The 19,990-nt window shown below is 44.7% G+C and overlaps 1 protein-coding gene across 12 annotated transcripts in view; it reads left to right on the forward strand.

Annotated features, from left to right (window-relative positions):
• The window catches only part of JADE1 (jade family PHD finger 1), a 57,992-nt gene extending 44,173 nt beyond the window's left edge, over nt 1-13,819 (forward strand). For 11 of the 12 annotated variants that reach the window (XM_061142340.1, XM_061142339.1, XM_061142342.1 and 8 more), the window contains exons 9-11: nt 1,650-2,171; nt 7,216-7,333; nt 10,687-13,819. In XM_061142340.1, coding sequence (XP_060998323.1) covers nt 1,650-2,171; nt 7,216-7,333; nt 10,687-11,597 — 1,551 coding nt within the window. In that variant the 3' untranslated portion in view covers nt 11,598-13,819. Of the gene's footprint in view, nt 1-1,649; nt 2,300-7,215; nt 7,334-10,686 lie in introns of those variants that run through there. The other variant, XR_009692882.1, reaches the window with a different exon arrangement.
• Nucleotides 13,820-19,990: the final 6,171 nt, after the last annotated feature.

The raw sequence follows: 19,990 nt of genomic DNA on the forward strand, positions 1-19,990 counted from the left end.
TCACAGAATAGACTGATTTTATTAAAGAATTCCTGCCTGAAATGTCTGCAGCTGGAAAGACTCAGGCTTACGTTTCTGTAACATCTGTTTGCTGAGTCAACCTGAATGGGAAAACCCAGAGGAAGGCCATTTGGCGTCTTTACAAAGCCAAGCATAAATGTTCTGCTGTGGAGTGTTCCTCCTGCAGGTCGGGGCGCTGATTTAAAGTGTTGTTGGCGCCAAACACTGATAGCGTCTCCGTCGTCTGTTCCACTTTCCTCCCCTCTTGGCTGCCTGCTGAGGAGGAGGAGCGCTTGGCCTTTTACTGATAGTGGCCAGGTGTGTGTGTGTGTGTTCTGCCACTAAAGCGGATTTCACACGTTGCTTGGAATTGAGGTTATTATTAAAGACAAAATTACAGATTTATGTTCGTTCATGTGCTTGAAGTGTGTACCCTTGGGGGAACTGATTTTCTGTGAAGCGAGCTAGATTTTCTGTACTTGAGGGTAGAGGAGACTTTGTCATAATGGAAGGAGTCACGACTGGTGCCGAGTCCCCTCTTAAATGCTGAAGAATTGGGGGAAGAAGCCCCAGCCCCAGCCTCTGCCGTCTGTGATGATGCTGGGCAGGGCTCCATTGAATGACTTTAATTCAGCTTTTCGGCTGGCCCCAAGCCACTGGGTTGCAGGTTCTTCTCTTTTCTACAGCCCTGCCGCGCCCAGGATCACTTGGCCTCACACAATACCGTATTGCTTTTTAAGGGACTGGCTTCAGTCACCACCAGGAACCTCCTCCCCGGCATTCTCCCAGCACTGATCAGATGGGGACAAGTTAGTCACTTTTCTCCTGCTAGACCTCCAGCTTGCTGTGTGGATCAAAGGCACTACATGGTCCTCCTGGTGGGGCAGTGAGTGGGAGATGGGGCTGGGTAATGCCTGACCTCTGGGCTGACCTTCCTTCCACCTGCTGGCAGTAGGTCCCTCCAGGTTGCACTGCCAGGCGCAGCGCGACCAGGTCTCAGAGCTCGGCCTCATGGGCCTGGAGGCCTCTGCATCTGGCAGAGCTTCCCTAGGGTGCAGAGGCTAGTCTCCTGCTGTCTCTGGTTCCTTGCGTCTCTTTGGGAGTTTTTAATTCACCTCCTGGGTCTTGAGTAACCCCCGCTGCTGGAAGGAGTGTGCCACCTGTGTTGGGCCTCGTCCTGGTGGGCACAGGAAGGGCCCCAATGATCCCGTAACATCTCTGACTAGTGTCCTTCTCCTTGAGGAGATTCTCACTACTCAGGCTTTTAATACACACATTAAAATAACTCAGATTGATAAAACAAGTGAATGCCTCAGAATACACTCTGTGTACTGAGAACATCTGCACGTGCCACCTGTATAATTACGTCCGCCTTACGAGGTGATTCTGGATGCAGTTGCTTTTGTAAGAGAGTTACCGTTTGGTTAATGAAAAAAAGCCTCCTGAATCCTAAGCCATAGCTTATTTAAAACACGATTAGATCTGCCCGGGGTCATCCACGTGAAGCCTTCCTGTTCCCGAGTGTTCCAAGAGCAGCTCTTCCCGTGTGTGTGCATGTGTGTGTGTGTGGGAGGCTAGGGTGCCTGCCTGCAGGGCTTCAGGTCCTGTCGCTCCCTAACCCCACTTCTCGCTCTCTCTTTTCTCACCAGTGCTCCGTGAAGAACTGTCGCACGGCCTTCCACGTGACCTGTGCGTTTGATCGGGGCCTAGAGATGAAGACCATCTTGGCAGAGAACGACGAAGTCAAGTTCAAGTCCTACTGTCCGAAGCACAGCTCGCATCGCAAAGCCGAGGAGGGCCTTGGTGAGGGGACCGCTCAGGAGAATGGGGCTCCCGAGTGCTCCCCGCGGGATCCGCTGGAGCCCTTCACTGGCCTCGAGCAGAATCGGGAGGAGGCCCACCGGGTCAGCGTCCGCAAGCAGAAGCTGCAGCAGCTGGAGGACGAGTTCTACACGTTCGTCAACCTGCTGGACGTAGCCAGGGCCCTGCGGCTGCCCGAGGAGGTGGTGGACTTCCTGTACCAGTACTGGAAGCTGAAGCGGAAGGTCAACTTCAACAAGCCCCTCATCACCCCAAAGAAGGACGAGGAGGACAATCTGGCCAAGCGGGAGCAGGACGTCTTGTTTAGGAGGCTGCAGCTGTTCACGCACCTGCGGCAGGACCTGGAGAGGGTAATAATCGACACTGACGCCTTGTAGTGACCTAGAGAAGACGACGGCAAAGAGACGGCCACTTGCCCAGAGCAAGGGACGGTAGCCGGTTCATTTACTCTCAGACCCTGTACATACTGCAGCATGAGGTGGTGTTGGTTCCATATATTATGGGCTGGGAAACTCGATGTATGCACACGCAAGATGACCACAGAATGGGGAGCTTCTCTGGTCTAATTTTAAACACTTTCTTGTAGTTCTTAACTGTTCTTCTGGGAGATCACATGGGGTGTCTTTTTCCCTTCCTTCATTCTAGGGCCAGAGGGAACAGAGCCCCAGGGACATGGCCAAGGGATGGGCTTAGAATTGTTGACAGGCTGAGAAGCCAGAGTGGATGTAATGGTGCGGGGGGTGGGGGCAGGCGGGCAGAGGTAGGGAGGTCTTTTGATCAGCCTGGGCAAGTTCAGGCTGCTGGTCACTGGCTCCCTGGCCCAGCCCTGCTCCTCGGCCTCCTCACGGGGCCTTCCCCCTTGCAGTCACTGAGCAGAGCAGGTGTGGGTGCTAGAGTGCGCCTCACCGCCACACCCATGCGTGTCTCTTCCCCAGGGCTCTCCCGCAGCGAGGTGCTAAGTCGTCACTGAGGCTGTATGTGTTGTCTGTACGTGTGACTGTGTCCACGTGTCTGTGTGCTGTGTCTGGTGTGGGTGCGGGGTGGGACTGCTGGTGCACAGAGGCCTGTGATCTGACCCAGGAGCCCCTGGGCACGCTAGCACGCCCTGTTTCACGCTTCTGGATCACACTTCTGCCCGCAGCCTCCGCTGGCGGCACTTCCCTTCTGCTGTCGCTATGTTGTATCTCCCCGGCTCTCCAGCATCTCTGGAGTCCCCATCCGGACCTCCTTTCCTGCTACAGGAATAATCAGGAGCGGGCTGTCTTTTCCCCCCGGCCTCCTCCTCCCTGTAGGTTGCTTTTGACTGAAGCTCACTAATTGGCGATGCGTCTCTGAGCACCTTCTGCGGCAGCTCCCGATTGCCCCACTGCCGACAGCCGGCTCCGATTAAATTCATTAGAGCATGGGAGATGAACGGAGGAGCAGCCTGTGCTGAAAGGCACCCAAGTGGCCTGAAACGGTTAATGCATCTCCCCCATGCACCTCACTTATTAGTGATTCACCTGCCTGGGAGAGAATCTGACTCAGAGCTGATTGGAAGTGAGAGCGTAGGCAACGAATAGGGATGCGTGGGAGAAGTACTGAACCAAAAAGCCCCGGCTCTCACGGAGACCAGCACTGACCTGGCAGAGGAGGCATGTCAGTGAGAGTACTGGTGGGCCTTCCTTAGAAGAGACGATTCTAGAGCCTGACAGTGACAGCCCACCAGGATTCAGGCAGGGGGAGGTCAGGGGCGCGGCATTGAGGCGCTCTTGCTCCCGTGCCCCCCCTGGTGGTGAGTGTGAAGAAGACCTCGCCTCAATCACAGGTCTGGGGGACCTTTTTGTTAGAGATGAGAAAAGGATTCAGAAGGATAAAGTGGAATCCTGGTGAGAAGCCTTGTCCCAGCCCGACAACTGCTGTACGTGGGGTTGCATGAGCTTTGGAGTCCGTCCTCAGGAGGGAGGACGAGAAGTCTGATGTTTGGACTGTGTGTGTCTCAATCACCACAGAATAAAAGTGTAGAAAACGCTTGTGGTGTACTAACTCTTCTGTACCTAAGATACTCAGATTAACACGCACTTGTAATTCTAAAGTTTTTTTTTTTTTTGAGTCATCACTGTTGCTTTTTAAGTAGAATGCCAATGATGTATGAGAATAGGGAATAAATCAGGATTTTTGTCTGTGTGGCATTACTTGCATTTATTTTAAAGAGTCTTTAAGATTTTAGGGCATATAGTGTCAGTTGAAAATAAGCTTATTAAAATGAAAACCATGTTTTACAAAATGTGCCACAAGGCCTGTTAGGGTGGAGGCTTTAAAAAAATGGAAATCTTGGCTGTGCTACAGAGAGTACAGTTATTTGTAATTACAAACAGTATTGGGCAAAAGACTCATCAGAGCAGGGGTGAAAATAACAAATCATAAATTTGTTTTCAAGTAAGTTAGAGTGTTGGGTAATTCACACACTAGCTAGGTAGTGTAATTCACACACTAGGTAATCAACATTTCATAGTAGTTAATATGAAGGAGCAGGATCAAGGCATGTGGTCCCTTCAGAACTGACAAGTGAGTAGGCCTCATTAGAAATGCAGACAACGTTGAGTGATAATGGTGGTTGTTCCTGCAAATACACAACTTGGGGGTGCCTTGCACAACTGGGTTCCAGTTCTGGACCAGACAGGTGACAGGAATGGACTCCCAACGGTGTGGGAACCTGAAGACACGATTACCGGTGTGGTGGGTGCCATGCCGGGTTGCCAAGGCTGCCACTTCACTCTGGTGGGATTGCTCTCCCCCAAAACATTGTCTTCTGAAGGAAGCACTAAAATATGAATTCAGCAGCAAAAGCAGTACTTTGGTCAGATAAGAATGTGCCACCTCTGCACTGGGGTAGTGAAAACAGCAGGTCCTGGGGGACTGTTCTGCCCAACATGCGGTGGGATGGTCACTTTTGACGTTCTGATAGAGGCTACAGTTGTCCATGAAAGGCAAGTTAAGCTCTAGTGTTGCAAGCAGTGTTTGGGATTCAAGAAAACTTGAGATCATTGTTGGGGTCCTGAGGGCAGTGGTTCTCAGCATGTGGCCCTCAGCCTGCGGCAGTGTGACCTGCTGACTTTGGGACCCCGCCTCTGACTGCAGAGATTCCGGATGTGGAGGCCAGCATTCTGTGTTTTAGGGCCCTTACATGATGGGAAGCTCTGCTTTGTGTCCTGGGTTTAACATGGTATGAGATCTGGTTTTGGGTACCACCTCGCTGGCGACTGGGAGAAGATGGAGGGGAAGGAAGTCCTCTCTAGTGGGGCACAGAAAGGCCAGGCAAGGTGTGTGTCTTGACGGAGCCTCAGTTCAGTTCGATATACAGGGGCTGCGAAAAGAGAGGTGAGGTTTAGGGCACTTACTGTTCTACTGTGGCCACCCAGGCCTGGGTTATTCAGAGGCTGATTTTTCCAATAGAAAACCCTGGGGTCATAGTTAGATGTCTCTCTCCTCAGATCATGGGGAATGGAAGTGTGGTTTTCCCACTTGGCAGCCAGGGTGGACATCTTTGCTGGGAGAAGTTGCAGACACCGAAGTTAAATTTCAGTAATAGAGTGCAAGTTCTCTATTTCCATTGACAATTTTGAAGAAAAAGAGATGTATCTCTATTGTACATCTGACTTAAATAGAAGAGTAACCTTATCTACTACTGGGCTGTCAGAGAATTTACCTTCCCTATCTCTGCAAGTTGGGTTCCCTGTCTTAATGTCTTCGTTTGTTTTTCAGTAATTAATGAGCCTGTAATAAGGATCTTGGTTTGACTCCTTCCTCTTTTTGAGCTTTTACTCTTAATCTCCTCTGGGTGGAATATTTGTAAAGAGAATCTCACCCACTACCTACCTCCATCCCCAAACTGGTTCAGAATTCTTAAAAAGGACACCTACTTACTGGCCTGGGGTGTGAGGCTGTCAGAATGTGTTTTAACCAGGGTGAATGACACTGAAACAATATTTACTCTGAGATAGGAAGGCTGATTTTCTTTGCAATTACTTTTATTAACAAGTGTTAGAAAATTCCTAAACAAATAGTGAGTCATTTCGGATCAAGAGAAGCCTGACTTGGTGTTTCTGCTGTTGGCCAGGAAATTACACCATTTATGATGTGTAAAATGCAAACGTGAAAGCCAGCTGACCTTGTGTCCTTTTGCAAAGGAGGCTGCCTTTAACACAGCTGGGGAAGAACAGATGGAATTGTGAGGGTTCTTTAGGGGCGGTGTCTGAACATAAGCCAAAATTCAGGGTTGTGTGTGTCTTGTTGCCACTCGCTGCCAAAAGATGAGTGACCTTCGAGAAGGTGATGGGATGGGACTGCCCAAGTGGTGGGAGAGTACAGTTGTGCCTTTTTTCTCGGTCTTGCCACTGAGCTTTGTGGGATGGTATTGTCCACATCTTGAAGACAGATTTAATTGTGTATCTGGTGTGTTGCATTTGACATTTGTGTTTCCAGGCCCGTGTAAACTGATTGGGTTTACCAATAAGTTTTAGGACTGAGAGACTGAAGGGAGTTTATTGACTAAGTCATTAAATTTGACTCTGTATTGACTGATCACAGGTGGCTTTGAAAAAGGGGAACACATTTGTTGATTGGTTAGGATAGGTTAATGAGGATATGCATGCAGTCCCCCAGTGGCTGCACATCAGATGCCAAGTGGAGCGCGTGGCACTGGGCTCTTTCTGTTACTGACGGATGGATCAGGAAGCAGGCAGTGTCAGTGTTTCCAGCGGTGATGCAGAGAGCCGGCCTTGAGATGCTGCTGTAGCAAATCTGTGGCAAAGCAAGGACCCTCCCTAGGTGTTTGCTCTGTAGGAACAAATTAGCTACCTGTAAACTCCAAGGTATTTCAGAGAGCTCAGTGTCCAGTTGATGGAACTTCACTTGGATTCTTGGTGACGACTTGGCATGCTAGTGGGCCCCACACAAGAATGTTTTTGTGGGGGGCTCTTCCCTGTAATGGTCCTTGACCTAGTTGCATCTTCAGAAGATGCTTGATAAAGTGCAACTGGGGTGGCTTCTGAACTGCTCTAAAGCTTCTGACAGAATTCATGGGAGGATATCGGGGGTGATGAGCAGAGTCCTTTGGCAAGAGCTGGTATGCTTGGCCTTGGACACCGCTGGGCATCTCTTTGCTGGGATGAGCCGATGGCCAGGCTGTTGGCCCGGTTTGGTGTTGGGGGCATGGCTCCCTCCTACAGGCCCTTTCTGTGGTACTTCTTAGCATCCCAAAGGGAGGTCAGAGATTACATAAAACATTTATATTTTGATTTCAAGAGTTAGTCAAGGACCTAGAGGGACACATTTTCGCCCCCCCAGGTTTAAAAAAAAAGTACTGTAATAATGTATATTGCTCACTTAGAATCTTTATTCTCTACGTTCCAGGTTCGGAACCTCACTTACATGGTGACCCGCAGGGAAAAGATTAAACGATCTGTGTGCAAAGTCCAGGAACAGATATTCAATCTTTACACTAAGCTTTTGGAGCAAGAAAGAGTTTCAGGTATGCATTAAGCCCTGGTAGGTCAAACAACAGGGCAGGGGTTTGTAAGCCATAACACTCTGTTAAGGGGGAAAAATATGCTACTGTCTTTTTAATTTTCTTTTCTACTCTAGAAGAGTCAAAAGGAAGGCTTTTGTTGTTGAGGGAAGTCTCAGGCATTTGAGGCACTGTGGTCTAGGGGACGGGGCTATGGGTTCAGCCTCATATGGGTTAAATCCTATATTCCCTACTTACATGCCCAACACAAGTGAGTCTAAAGTTTGAGTCTCTTCCATTTCTTCACACGTAATGTTGGGATAAGATCTCCAGCTCCCTCCTGGGAAGACTAGTGTGAGACTCAAAGAGCAACTTATGTGTTGTAAAGCACTTGATAAATGTACAGTGTCTTGGCGATACCTAAAAAGATGTATTGATTATCTAGCCTTTGGGTCTACCTGTAACATATGGTAAATATACCTAGGATTGGGTACTTAACACACATATCCACGTTTAGATAACATTTACAGTGGATTATTTTGGTGTAATTGGAATTTTGAATATTTTTGAGATTCCACACAAAGTATTTATTTAGTGCCACCTATTTTTGCATTTCCCTGGCAAAGAAAAAAACTAAGATATGGACTTCCTTCTCTTTGGAGAGCATTTCAGTAACTTTGAGATCAAGTGCATAGTGGGGCAAGCTGTTGAACCTCTCTGAAGTCTGTCCATCTGTAAGAGGTTTGGTCCAGAATTCTGGCCTCTGAAGGCCTGTAAGTGCTAACATTCTGTGCTCACAAGCCCCAGAAAGCAGGTGTTATAAGGATTTCAGAGGAGGAGGAAGAGTGCTGAGTGTGTAGACCTACCCAGGTCTTGGGAGCTCGTATCTTCTCTTTGCACGGCTTTCCTTGTGCACAGTCAACCGGCTTACTCTAACCTTCTGCTTTTGTGGCTTTGTACAAATAATATGAAACATGGACTCAACAAAGAAATAATCGTAACCTATTATGTTGACATTCTGGGTTTACCTGAAACTATCTGGATATATGTGACCAGAAGTAACTGGTCAGCTGAACAAAGAGGAAAAAAAGCTTGGCAAGTTTTAAGAGATATCCTTGTTTTGATACCACTAACTTATTTAATAATTTTATGCTAGATAATTTCCTTTGCAAGAGTAAATATTCCCCAGATCTGTCAAGGTTATATCAATAGCTACATTTGTGAGCTCAGTTGTAAAATTTTTGAAATAAAAATTTTCAGGTAGAGTATCGTAAATATTGGGTTGACCAAAAAGTTTGTTTTTTTTTTTTTCATAAGATGGTGCAGAAAAACCCAAAAGAACATTTTGGCCAACCCAGTACCAGCAGTTTGATTCACCAAAGTGAACTTATGTCTCATTATTCCTACTTGAATGCAAATAAAAGAGGGGGCCCTCCCTGCCTGTGTCCACTTGGCTGGTGTGGCGTGCTGTCCTCCAGCAGAGGCCCAGGATCGCCAGCACAGCCGTGCCCACGGAGTTTTGCTCCTGGAGAGCTTTCTCTGACTTGCTGGCCCTTATGTCATGAGTGATTTCCAATGAGTGAGTTTGCCTTGGAAAATAAGCTGTAAAAGGAAGCTGTAAAGAATACTTTCATCTGATTCTACTTGAGAGTGATTTCTTACAGATATTGTAGGGCATTTTTGTTTTTTTGTTTGTATTTCATGGCAGCGTTTCTTTGGGGAAGTGGTTGAGCCTCTGAAGGTTAGGCAGTGGTCTGTGTAACAGCTGTGATGCAGGCCTCCGTTCCAAAGTCCCTCTGCCGTTCCACAGCAGGAATGGGGGGCGGGGTCCTCCTGCCCCCAGCTGACTGGCTGGAAGCCATGTCCCAGGGAGTGAAGTGGAAGCCCCTTAGGATGCCTTTTCTCCCCTTTCCTTTTTCCAGTTTTAGACTTTCAGTTGTGTTCTTACTTGTGCCTCACCTGATCTACCTTTTGAGAGAGAGGATTCCAAATGAGGCAGAGCAGATGGCCGTGACTCCAATGTGTCCCCAGGGTCCATGTTGACACTGCTGTGATTCTGGGATGGGCAGGGCCGTTCTGCTTGGGTGAGTGTCCTCGGCGGGGACAGTGCTGGTGGGAGTCATGAAGCAGAGGCTCCTCAGAGGCCTGCATCCCGAGTCACGATGGAAATCAGAGGACAGTACCTCTTACCTTTTTATTTTCCCACAGCAGGTGACTGAGTTAAAGACATACAAATGTGGTGGGAAGGTTGACCGTAAGTTTGGTTACTGAGAAAGCAGGCATTTCTGAAACAGCAGATGGGAAAAGCCCCTCCCCTGTGGTCATGGTGATGCTCCCATTAGAGTTGCTAGCTCATTCTGTCTACATGCGGTTGTCCGTTCCTGCTCAGCAGTAGGTTCACATGGACTCCTGTGCTACTCTGGATGAAACCTCGTTTCCTGGTGGCTCATGGCTCAGAGAATATGACAACTGTTTTGAGGCTCTGGAGGCTTCTTCAGGAACATGGTCCTTCTGATGAACTCTAGCATGTTAGGGATTTACCCAGTATTTTTCAAACTGGGGGTTACAGTTTGTTACTGGGTTGTGAGATGCATTTTAGCAGGTCAGCACCAGCATTAAAACAAGTGAAACAGAACAGAAAATGTCAGAGTGTACGTCAGGTGATGAAGGCTAACATGGTTGCATGAAAAGTGCACTTTTACTGGGTTATGATTGTGCAACTTAGTTCTTAATGTGACTTGCATAAAAAGTGCTTGAAAAACACCAATTTAACTTATCCTTGTTTAGATGATAATTCAGTTTAATTCCACAAGTGTTGTACATATAATGAGTAAACATATGTACTCTGTGTCAAGAATGATTTTTAAACACCTTCCTTTATTCATTTCACAATTTATGTGTATTTATCCTCATTAGAGCCCTGTGAGGGATAGATAACTTGGAGAAAGCAGCTTAACAGCCCCACTCCCTGCCCCTGTGGTTCTGCTGCTCCCAGGCGGCAGGCAAGGCGGGTGCTGAGACCGGGTGGTGGTGGAGGCAATGCTTACTTGACCATGGAAAGATTCTGCAGTAAATCACATATGAAAATCAGATCAGTTATTTTGTTTGAAGGCAAATGTATTCCTTGAAAAGACAGTTTCATGAAAAAAATTACGTGAATTTAAGCTGTTTTAGAAAAGAGCATCTAGAGCATTCAGATTCTCAAGGCAGGTAGTATCTTTACTATAAAAACCAAATTTTTACAAACTGGTTGGTTGTATGTTGTACTGTTGGGGTGGGAAGTCTGTATTAGTGGGCCATGCTAAGGGGTCTAAGATTTTATTTTTCTGGATTTGCTTCTGCTGTAATTTCTTTTTCTCTGGTTTTTATGTTCACAGGTGTGCCTTCTTCCTCTTGCTCCTCCTCCTCACTGGAAAACATGCTTCTGTTTAACAGTCCTTCTGTGGGCCCTGACGCTCCCAAGATAGAGGACTTGAAGTGGCATTCTGCGTTCTTCAGGAAGCAAATGGGTACTTCCTTGGTTCACTCGCTGAAGAAGCCCCACAAGCGAGATCCATTGCAGAACAGCGCAGGGAGCGAAGGCAAAACCCCGCTAAAGCAGCCAGACCTGGGGGGAAGAAGGGAGGGGACAGTGGGCCCAGAGAGCTTTCTGAGTTTTGAAAAGACCTTTGCAGAAGCACGGCTCGTATCAGCACAACAGAAAAATGGCGTGGTGATGCCAGACCACGGGAACAGAAGAGACCATCGTTTTCATTGTGACCTCAGCAAGGGAGACTTAAAGGACAGACCTTTGAAACAGAGTCACAAGCCTCTGAGGTCCACAGACGTGTCCCAGAGGCACGCGGAACACGCCAGAGCTGCCGCCTCCCCTGGGGCGGGGCAGTCAGCGCCGGGCACGAGGAAGGAGGCGGTGCCCAAGTGCAACGGCTCCCTCATCAAAGTGAACTATACCCAGTCTGCAGTCAAAGTGCCTACAACACCTGCCAGCCCAGTGAAGAACTGGGGCGGATTCCGGATTCCAAAGAAGGGGGAACGCCAGCCGCCGGGAGACGCCCCGGAGGGGGCCTGCCACCAGCACTCAGACTACCCCTACCTGGGCCTCGGCCGAGTCCCAGCCAAGGAGCGGGCCAAGAGCAAGCTGAGGCCCGACAGCGAGAACGACGGGTACGTCCCTGACGCGGAGCTGAGTGACTCAGAGAGCGAGGCCTCGGAGAAGAAGTGTGTCCACGCCAGCAGCTCGATCAGCAGGAGGACAGACATCATCAGGAGAAGCATTCTGGCCTCTTGATGAAACGGGCATGATGGTGCAGGAGACCAGAGCTCTGACACGGGGGGCGAGTGGAAACCCATCACTCCTGAGCGACACAAATACATTTACTTGCAGTTCTGATTGAATTTCTTTTCAGAGTCATTTATAAATCATTGTTGTGAGAAGTGTGTTATTTGCAACTTGTTGAGGAAACACAAGAGTAGATTGTAAGACACTGCTAAGACTAGAGGCTGAATTAAACACTAAGAATGGATGAAGTAAGTTTCTAAAGAGGGCTAGGCTGAACTAAGCCTCACGAGTGCTTACTGCCCTCTGTATCCTTCCCAAAGCACAAACTCTTAGTTACCTGAATATACGGAATCAGAGATGGTTCTTGAGAAACCCTCAAGAACCATTTAATAGCCCATAAAACTTATTTTCTAGGACTGTGGTGGATCTTGAAATCATATTTATACTTTGGCCCACGGACTGTTTTGTTGCATTGTAGTATACAGGCAGTAGCTCTGAAGCTTCAGTAATTCTAGGGGATTCATGTGTAAATATAGCAGATGAGGGAAGAGAAAAGTTTTAAAAAGGTCATTACCGGAAGATCTGAAGGTACAGGGTAGAGCTGCCGGAGCTTGGAGATTTAGGGTAAATGGAAGAAGCAAGGTCCTGCTGCTGGCAGCTCTTGACTGTGTTCTGGATAGAGGGCAGGTGGAGAGTGAAGCCATCACATGATTCCATCCATGAGAAAGGGCAGTTGAGGTCCCATCTTCACCAGTACTCTTGACCTTTCTCTTCCCTAACCACTGCCTTCTGGGCCAGCTTGGGATTCCGCTGGCCATTGGCAATACCTGGCCACCTGGCTTCCAACAACACAATGGCTGTTCAAGTTTAAGCAATGAACTTCCAGACTCTGGTGACTCATATTTCCAGAGCCAACCACTAGTGCATATGCTGGGGAATCCGGCCTTCCAACATGAATGGATTCCTTGGGAGAAAAAAAAGAAAATGAAAAAAAAAAAAAAAAAAAAAGGAAAAAAACCCCAAATAGGTTATATTTTAAAAATAATAGAAAGGCAATAAGTTGCGATAACCTCTTAACCCTTGACCAAGTTTATACAGGAAAGAGACTGAAGTGTAACAGGTTTTCTGGAGTCAGAGTTCTAAGCTCTAATTCGTAACTTGGACTTTCTGGTTGCAAATGGCAATAACTAGTAAGTTATCAGCAATAATAAATTTAGCATTAAATTTGAGTACAATGTTCTGTTTTTGCACTCACTGCAGTGCGTTTTGTATTAAGACAGTGGATAGTGTTAAGGTCCTGTTAATTTTCTTTGGAATTCAATGTAGTTGTGAATCAAACTTAAAAGAAGGAAAATTAAAAGTAGCAATGAGATTTAGAATTATGGGCACTTGGAACAAGCCCAACTTCCCCTAAATTATCCCTTAGTTTGTTAATACCAGTACTCAGATTCCTGATTCATTTATACATTTATTTCCATGTGGCAGGGACATTCTGATACTTAACGAGTGATGCTTTGAGTTCTGTAGTAGTTACCTTTCAAGTCTTCCAGATGACTGTCAACAAGGAAAAAAGGCTTATTGAATTCCATCTTGCTATGCAAGTTTTATCAGATGATCAAATAGTAGATCTGATACATCCCCATTGTATGTATGACATTTTCAAACTAAGTCTTAACTTTTCAAATACATTTTAGTAACTGATTCAGGGGAGGGGAAAGAATGACCCAGGTTTTTAGATTGACTATTTTTGAGCTATGGGGCTCATTTTTCAAAGAATGTTGTCCAGATAAACTGTTGCTACAGATATTAGAAGTTTCTTATGAATCCAAGTTGTACATTAACTCAGCATAATTTAAAAATCAGATTTTTTTTTTCTTTGCATATGAGCAAGAAACCTTTTGCTGGATACAGAAGAAGGTGGACTCTTTACAGTTCTTTTTTGACTACAGCAACAGCTCTGGGTGAGAGTAGGATATATAGAGGGATAATCTGTCAAGCCATAGAAAGAAAATCTAAATTCTAGTAAGTCTATGACCTCTCACCATTTATAAGAGGTACCAGATTCATTTGCACTATTAGGAATGCTAGTTTTGTGCAAAAATAATGCCTTACCTGTTTTTTCCCCACATTTAGGTTGAAAAGCTTTCAAACGTTCCAAGTTATGCTGAACCAAAAAGAAAACAAAACAAAAATAAACCCCACACAAAAACAAAACACACAAACACAAAAAGCCCACACCTTTAATTCCTGCTTCGAAATGCAAATGGTACAGTTTCTCTGACAGTGTAATGACAGCTCTGTAAGTCAGTTTCACGTCCTGCTGGGAACTCTGAGGTGTATGAGCGGCAACCAACCCAACCTGCCCACTTGCACTCTGAGTATGGAACCATTTGCTCTTCTTTTCTTCTTTTTTTAAAGCTTTATCTTTCCGTGTGCATCCTGACCAAGAAATATCTTTGATTATGATCAATGTATTATGTCAAAAATGTAGGCTAGTTAAACTTTTGTAAAGTTGCCTGGAATGTCATTTGTTAGGTTATAAACACAAAATCTAAATGAAGGGTTATATGTGTTGTGTACAAATCTTAATTATTTTGAAATGGACAAACTTGTCATTACATTTGTAACCTTGTACAGAGGATTTTTCACTATGTGCCTAGCTTGGTGTCCATTCAGCTAAAATTGGGTAAAAAAAAAAAAAGGTGCATGAAGAGTTAAAAATCAGAATTAAACAAAAAGTATATGTAGAGATGACTATTTTATATTACATGGCCCAATCCTGTATTTATTTCTACCCCCTTTTTGAAAGTATTTATAAAACTAGTTGAGGACAGCTGTATTTTTTTGTTGAACTATTTAGTAGAATTTGTGCCTTTTTGTCTGTATGTGAATAAATGCTGTACATTTTGCAATACATTTTAAAGTGTCGTTTGAAATCTAGTTTTGCTAAATATTTAGGTGTACATGTACACAGTGTCTCCTGTGATGGTGCGTGTCGGTTGTCTCACTGGCATGAAGACTGCTGGGTGCAAGACAAGACCGGATGAGCACAGGTTCACGGAGCTGCTTTCTGGTTCAGCTTTGATGGTGACACCCTGACAAATCAAGGTCTGATCTTGGTGTCCCATCGCCGGAGTTCTTAACAGAATACGATGTTGGATCTGAAAACAACCAGTTGAAGCAACTTAGTCAGGTTGGAGACATGTGGGTTTAAAGGCTAAGCTGTAGTTTACCAGCCACGTGACCTTTGCTAAGTCACCTAATGGTTATAAGCCTCAGTTTTCCCGTCTGTAAAAAGAAGAGTGACATCCTACCATCTCCTCGGGGTTGCTCTGGTATTTAAAGCAAGCTCATGGAGCATCTCATAGAAAGCATGCAGCAGGCAGTTAGTAAATGTTTGGCTGTCACATTTATGATTAGGAATAAGAAACTTATTTCTCCAACATAATGTTGACTGGTAAGCCTTCTAAGGCAAAAAAAAAATACATGTTGCTCCTGAACGACAGGGAGACTGTTAAAAATTATTTTTCAAAGAACGGTTTCATTAAATGCATTATTTTGATCACAGAATTCCACAATATTATGGCAAAAAACAGATACCTCCATTCTTTACAAAGAAGATCACAGCATCAGGCACTGGCAGTACCGGGGCAACCCCAGTTCTGGTTTTCTAGTCTGGTGTTCTGTCTGCTGGAAACGGTCTTTACTCAACCTCTACATGGAGGTATTAGCATGTAATGCAGTGCACCTCTGTGCTGGGAACAGCAAAAGAGGTGAGGGTGACACAGAGATGAATTCTCATATATATTATGATGAACAGGAGACAGCAGGGTAGTGGTACAATTCCTAGTTAAAACTTTTGTGAAACTGGCCAGTGGTTTTTTTTTTTTTTTAATAATAACATGAATTGTTCATCAATTTGGCTAAACGCTTATTTCTCCTTGTTCCTCCTTAGTGACTATTTACTTCCGTGTTGCTTGCTCTGAGTAAGACCCCAGAGAGAAATAACTGATTCTTCCTACAAAGGTCTTAAAGTTGAATAACCACAATGGTTCCCAAGGGAAATTAAGTCCCCAAGAGCCAAAGGAAGGGCCTCTTGCCGGCAGCTGTGCACATGTGATGCAAAATGTGGCGCCAGGGACTCATGTTCGTGGTTTTACTCAGATCACTCAGAAAACAGCTAGCTCTGAGACATTCGCCATCTGCAGCAAACTGCAATGAACTTCAAGGTCGAAAACTTCAGTGTGATTTCCCTTCAATGTTCAGGGCTGCATCTGATGATGTACCCTGGTCTGGGGCAGACCAGACCTCTGACTGAAAAAGAGGGTAAAAGCAAGTGTGTTATCTGCTTCCTCGACACTGACTGTTCCCTGGGCTGCTGAGTGGTGTGGCCGCGGTCCAGCCTTTCCTGAGTTCTAGGGGACCGCTTGTCAGGCACTTCCTCTTTTGATGTGTGCAGGTGCTTGAGATTTGGGAACTCACCCTTTTTCTATACCCTGCCTTAACAGAATGCCATCCAGGCCTGGAACCTATGTGTATCTCTCCAACTCCCGCAGCCCAGTGGTGATCTCAGTGTACATATTACACAGAGTATCTCTAGTGTTTCTTGCTTCTTGTTTCCCACTGCCCGCTGCCGTATAGTTCAATGGCATTTCTTGCCTGGATTACTGCAGCAGCCTCTATCTGGTTTCCTTGATTCAAGTCTTGCTCCTTCCAGTTCGCTGCAGCCTTGCCAACACCATCTCCATAGTGATAACTTCCACAGTAATAACTGACTCTATCATGCCACAAAGTCATCAGAGGACCTCCAGACTCCTGCAGATGGTTACCCAGGGCTTATCAAACGACAGAAGCACTGCTGGGTATTTTATGTGCATTACTTTATTTAAAGCTCACAGCATGACAAGCAGGGATTAAGCAGCATGCTCAGGGTCGGTAGGTGGTAGAACCAAGTGTCTCCAGTCTCCAGCCCCAGGACCCTGCTGCCTCTCAGAATAAAGAGAGCATTCACATAGACGAGTTTGTGTGTTTTTGAGTATACGAAGAATTTTATATGTGAACTTTCATGAATTTCTATAAAGAAAAGCTAATTATCTTGGTTTAAAATACTATGTTAATGTACTGGTTGAATGACTATGAACATAAAACGATATATTTGGCTTGTGGTCAGTTAGTTCCTGCCTTCTAGGGAGAATGGGATTAGATACTTTAGTGTCCTATACATTTGTAGGACACACATGCACACACATTTACAGATATAAAATATATGCATATATGATAAAAAAAATAGCACTCTATCAGGAATGCAAAGAATAATTTTCTCTATATCCTGACACATTACTTGGAAAGTTAAAGAGAATCACCTAAAATCACTGTTTCTTGACAATGACGGCAATTAAAACTAATGTTTTAAAACTTTAGATTGACACTATGCAAAACCTTCAAATCAGTATTATTGTGATATAAAGTAAATAATCTGGTTAGCTTTCATAAATAAGTAATGCCAAATTAAATAGCAAAGGTAAAAGAAGAAAGTATACCATCCTTCCTAATGTATCACTGATTTATCCCAATATTCTCACTACTACTTGGCTTATATAGTCTGAATCTTAAATATGACATTTATTAATTATGGGCTAAGTATGGTTATTTTACTTGTTAATCTGGCTGATGATTCTGATTTCTGGATTAGAACCATGTGAGACAATTTCTTCACAAAGAAGATCTTTTCTTTGGTGTTTTTCCTCCTCGGTGTAGTCTTTCCTCCGTTTCTTGCTCATTTTGGCTCTACTTCAGCTTTACGGTTTGAATTGTTTCTCTTTTTCATATGAAATGCTGGTGGGCATATCTTTGCCTTAAATAGTCCCAAATACTCAAAGTAAGTAAATACCTCTCAAACACCATGCTTTAAAATGCCATGCTTATTTTGACTCAGGAAATCATACAATATTGTATCAACCACTTTATAAATGCTAAACACAATTTAACATATATTTATTATTTTTTGGTAGATATTTGGTAAATAATTTTTTTTTTTGGTGAAACTGTTACCACCTATGAAAAGAAATCTATCAGTATGGTTTTGAATCTGTCTCCTAAAGCAAAGGAAATAAACCAAAAATAAACAAATGGGACCTAATTAAACTTAAAAGCTTTTGCATAGCAAAGGAAACCATAAACGAAAACAACCTACTGAATGGGAGGAAATATTTGCAAATAGTATGGCCAATAACACAACAATTCAACAGCATCAATTCTTTGGCATTCAGCCTTCCTTATGGTCCAACTCTCACAGTTGACGCTTTTGACTGTGGTGTTGGAGAAGACTCTGTCCCTTGGACAGCAAAGAGATAAGCCAGTCAATCCTAAAGGAAATCAACCCTGAATATTCACTGGAAGGACTGATGTTGAAGCTGAAGCTCCAATACTTTGGCCACTTGATGTGAAGAGCTGAAAAAGACCCTGATGCTGGGAAAGACTGAAGGCAGGAGAAGAGGACGACAGAGGACGAGATGGTTGGATGGCATCACTGACTCAATGGACATGAGTTTGAGCAAGTTTCAGGAGTTACTGGCGGACAGGGAAGCCTGGTGTGCTGCAGTCCATGGGGTCGCAAAGAGTCGGACACGACTGAGTGACTGAACAACAATAAAATGGCCAACAAGGGGTTAATATCCAATCTGTATAAACAGCTCATATAACAACATGAAAAACAACTGGATTAAAAAATGGGCAGAAGACTTGATAGTTTTCAAAAAAAAAGAAATGCAGAAGGCCAACAGGCACGGGAAAAGATGTTTGCTAGCCATCAGGAAAATGCAAACCAAAACCACAAGGAGATTGCACCTCACACTTGTCAGAATGGCTACCATCAAAAAGAACACAAGTCACAAATGTTTGCAATGATGTGGTTGGTTGGTTGATTGGAATATAAATTTCATACTGTGAAAAACAGTGTGGAGTTTCCTTTGAATAACTAAAAGTAGTTACCATATGATCCAGCAATTCCACTCCTGGGCATATATACATCTGGAAAAGATAAAAACTCTAATTCTAAAAGACACACCCCAATGTTCACAGTAGCATTATTTACATTAGGCAAGACACAGAAGCAAGCTAAGTGTCCATCAACATGAATGAATAAAGACGTGGGGTGTGTGTGTGTGTATATACACACAAATAAGCATATAATAGAATACCACTCAGCCACGAAAATAATGAAGTTTTTACATCTGCCACAACATGGATAGACTTGGAGGGTATTATGCCAAGTGAAGTAAGTCAGAGACAAATACTGTATGATATCACTGTGGAATCAAAAAGTACAACACACTGGTGAACATAACAAAGAAGACTTACCAACACAGTGAATAAACTGGGCTTCCCTGGTGGCTCAGTGATAAAGAATCTGCCTGCCAATGCAGGAAACACAGGTTTGATCCCTGGGTCGGGAAGATCCTCTGGAGGAGGAAATGGCCACCTGCTCCAGTATTCTTGCCTCGAAAATCCCATGGATAGAGGAGCCTGGTGGGCTACAGTCTGTGGGGTCGCAAAAAGAGTCAGACATGATATGTGACTAAACAAACTACCAGTGGGGAGAGGGAGAGGAAGAGGTACAAACTATTACATATAAAATAGGCTGTAAGAATATACCGTGCACTGTGGGAACATAGCTAATATTTCATAATAACTAAACGGAGTATATCCTTTAAACACTGAGAATCTATACATGGTACGCTTGTAATGTATTGCACAACTATACTGCAATTAAAGAAAAGCTTAAAAGGCATTCCAAAAAGGAAAATCTGGAAACATTTCAAAGAAATAACCCAGTAATTTATATAACTTCCTTTGCTTAGATCTGTATTTTTCACTACAGTTACTTGACGTTTTAGGTTATGGCCAATTTCTTTTCAAGATTTGAATAAATTCCACTAGACATGAGAATACTTTTCTCAGGAAGTTTTCTATGTAATGCATAAAGTTTGATAACCAAAAGGGCTCTTTGGGTTAGAGTCAGAATCAGAAAAGGCAAGGAAAGACCCGGTCACAGCTCTGACTCGTTATAATAAGGTTGATGAATGAAAATGTGAAAGTTTTCAAAATCTGTTTTGCATCTGTTATTTCCTATCAACAGCAGGAATCCATGAACTAAAAGGAAAGAATGGACACTAGTCGGAATTACTTGAAGCCTGGGATGAAGTACGTGTATGAGAGAAGCAAGCTGTTTACCGTGAGGTCGCTTCCTTGACCAGGGGTCTGCGAGAGGCTGTAGAGGCAACTGCTCAGACACTGTCAGGGGACGGGAGACACGCCAGGCACGGATCCCGCGGACTGAGGACGCGGTGTCGGCAGGAGAAGGGATCTGGGTTGGAGACACCTGGTTTGAAAGCCTGCAGTGA

Source organism: Dama dama, chromosome 5, assembly GCF_033118175.1.
Source record: "Dama dama isolate Ldn47 chromosome 5, ASM3311817v1, whole genome shotgun sequence".
In the NCBI taxonomy this organism is placed as follows: Eukaryota; Metazoa; Chordata; class Mammalia; order Artiodactyla; family Cervidae; genus Dama; species Dama dama.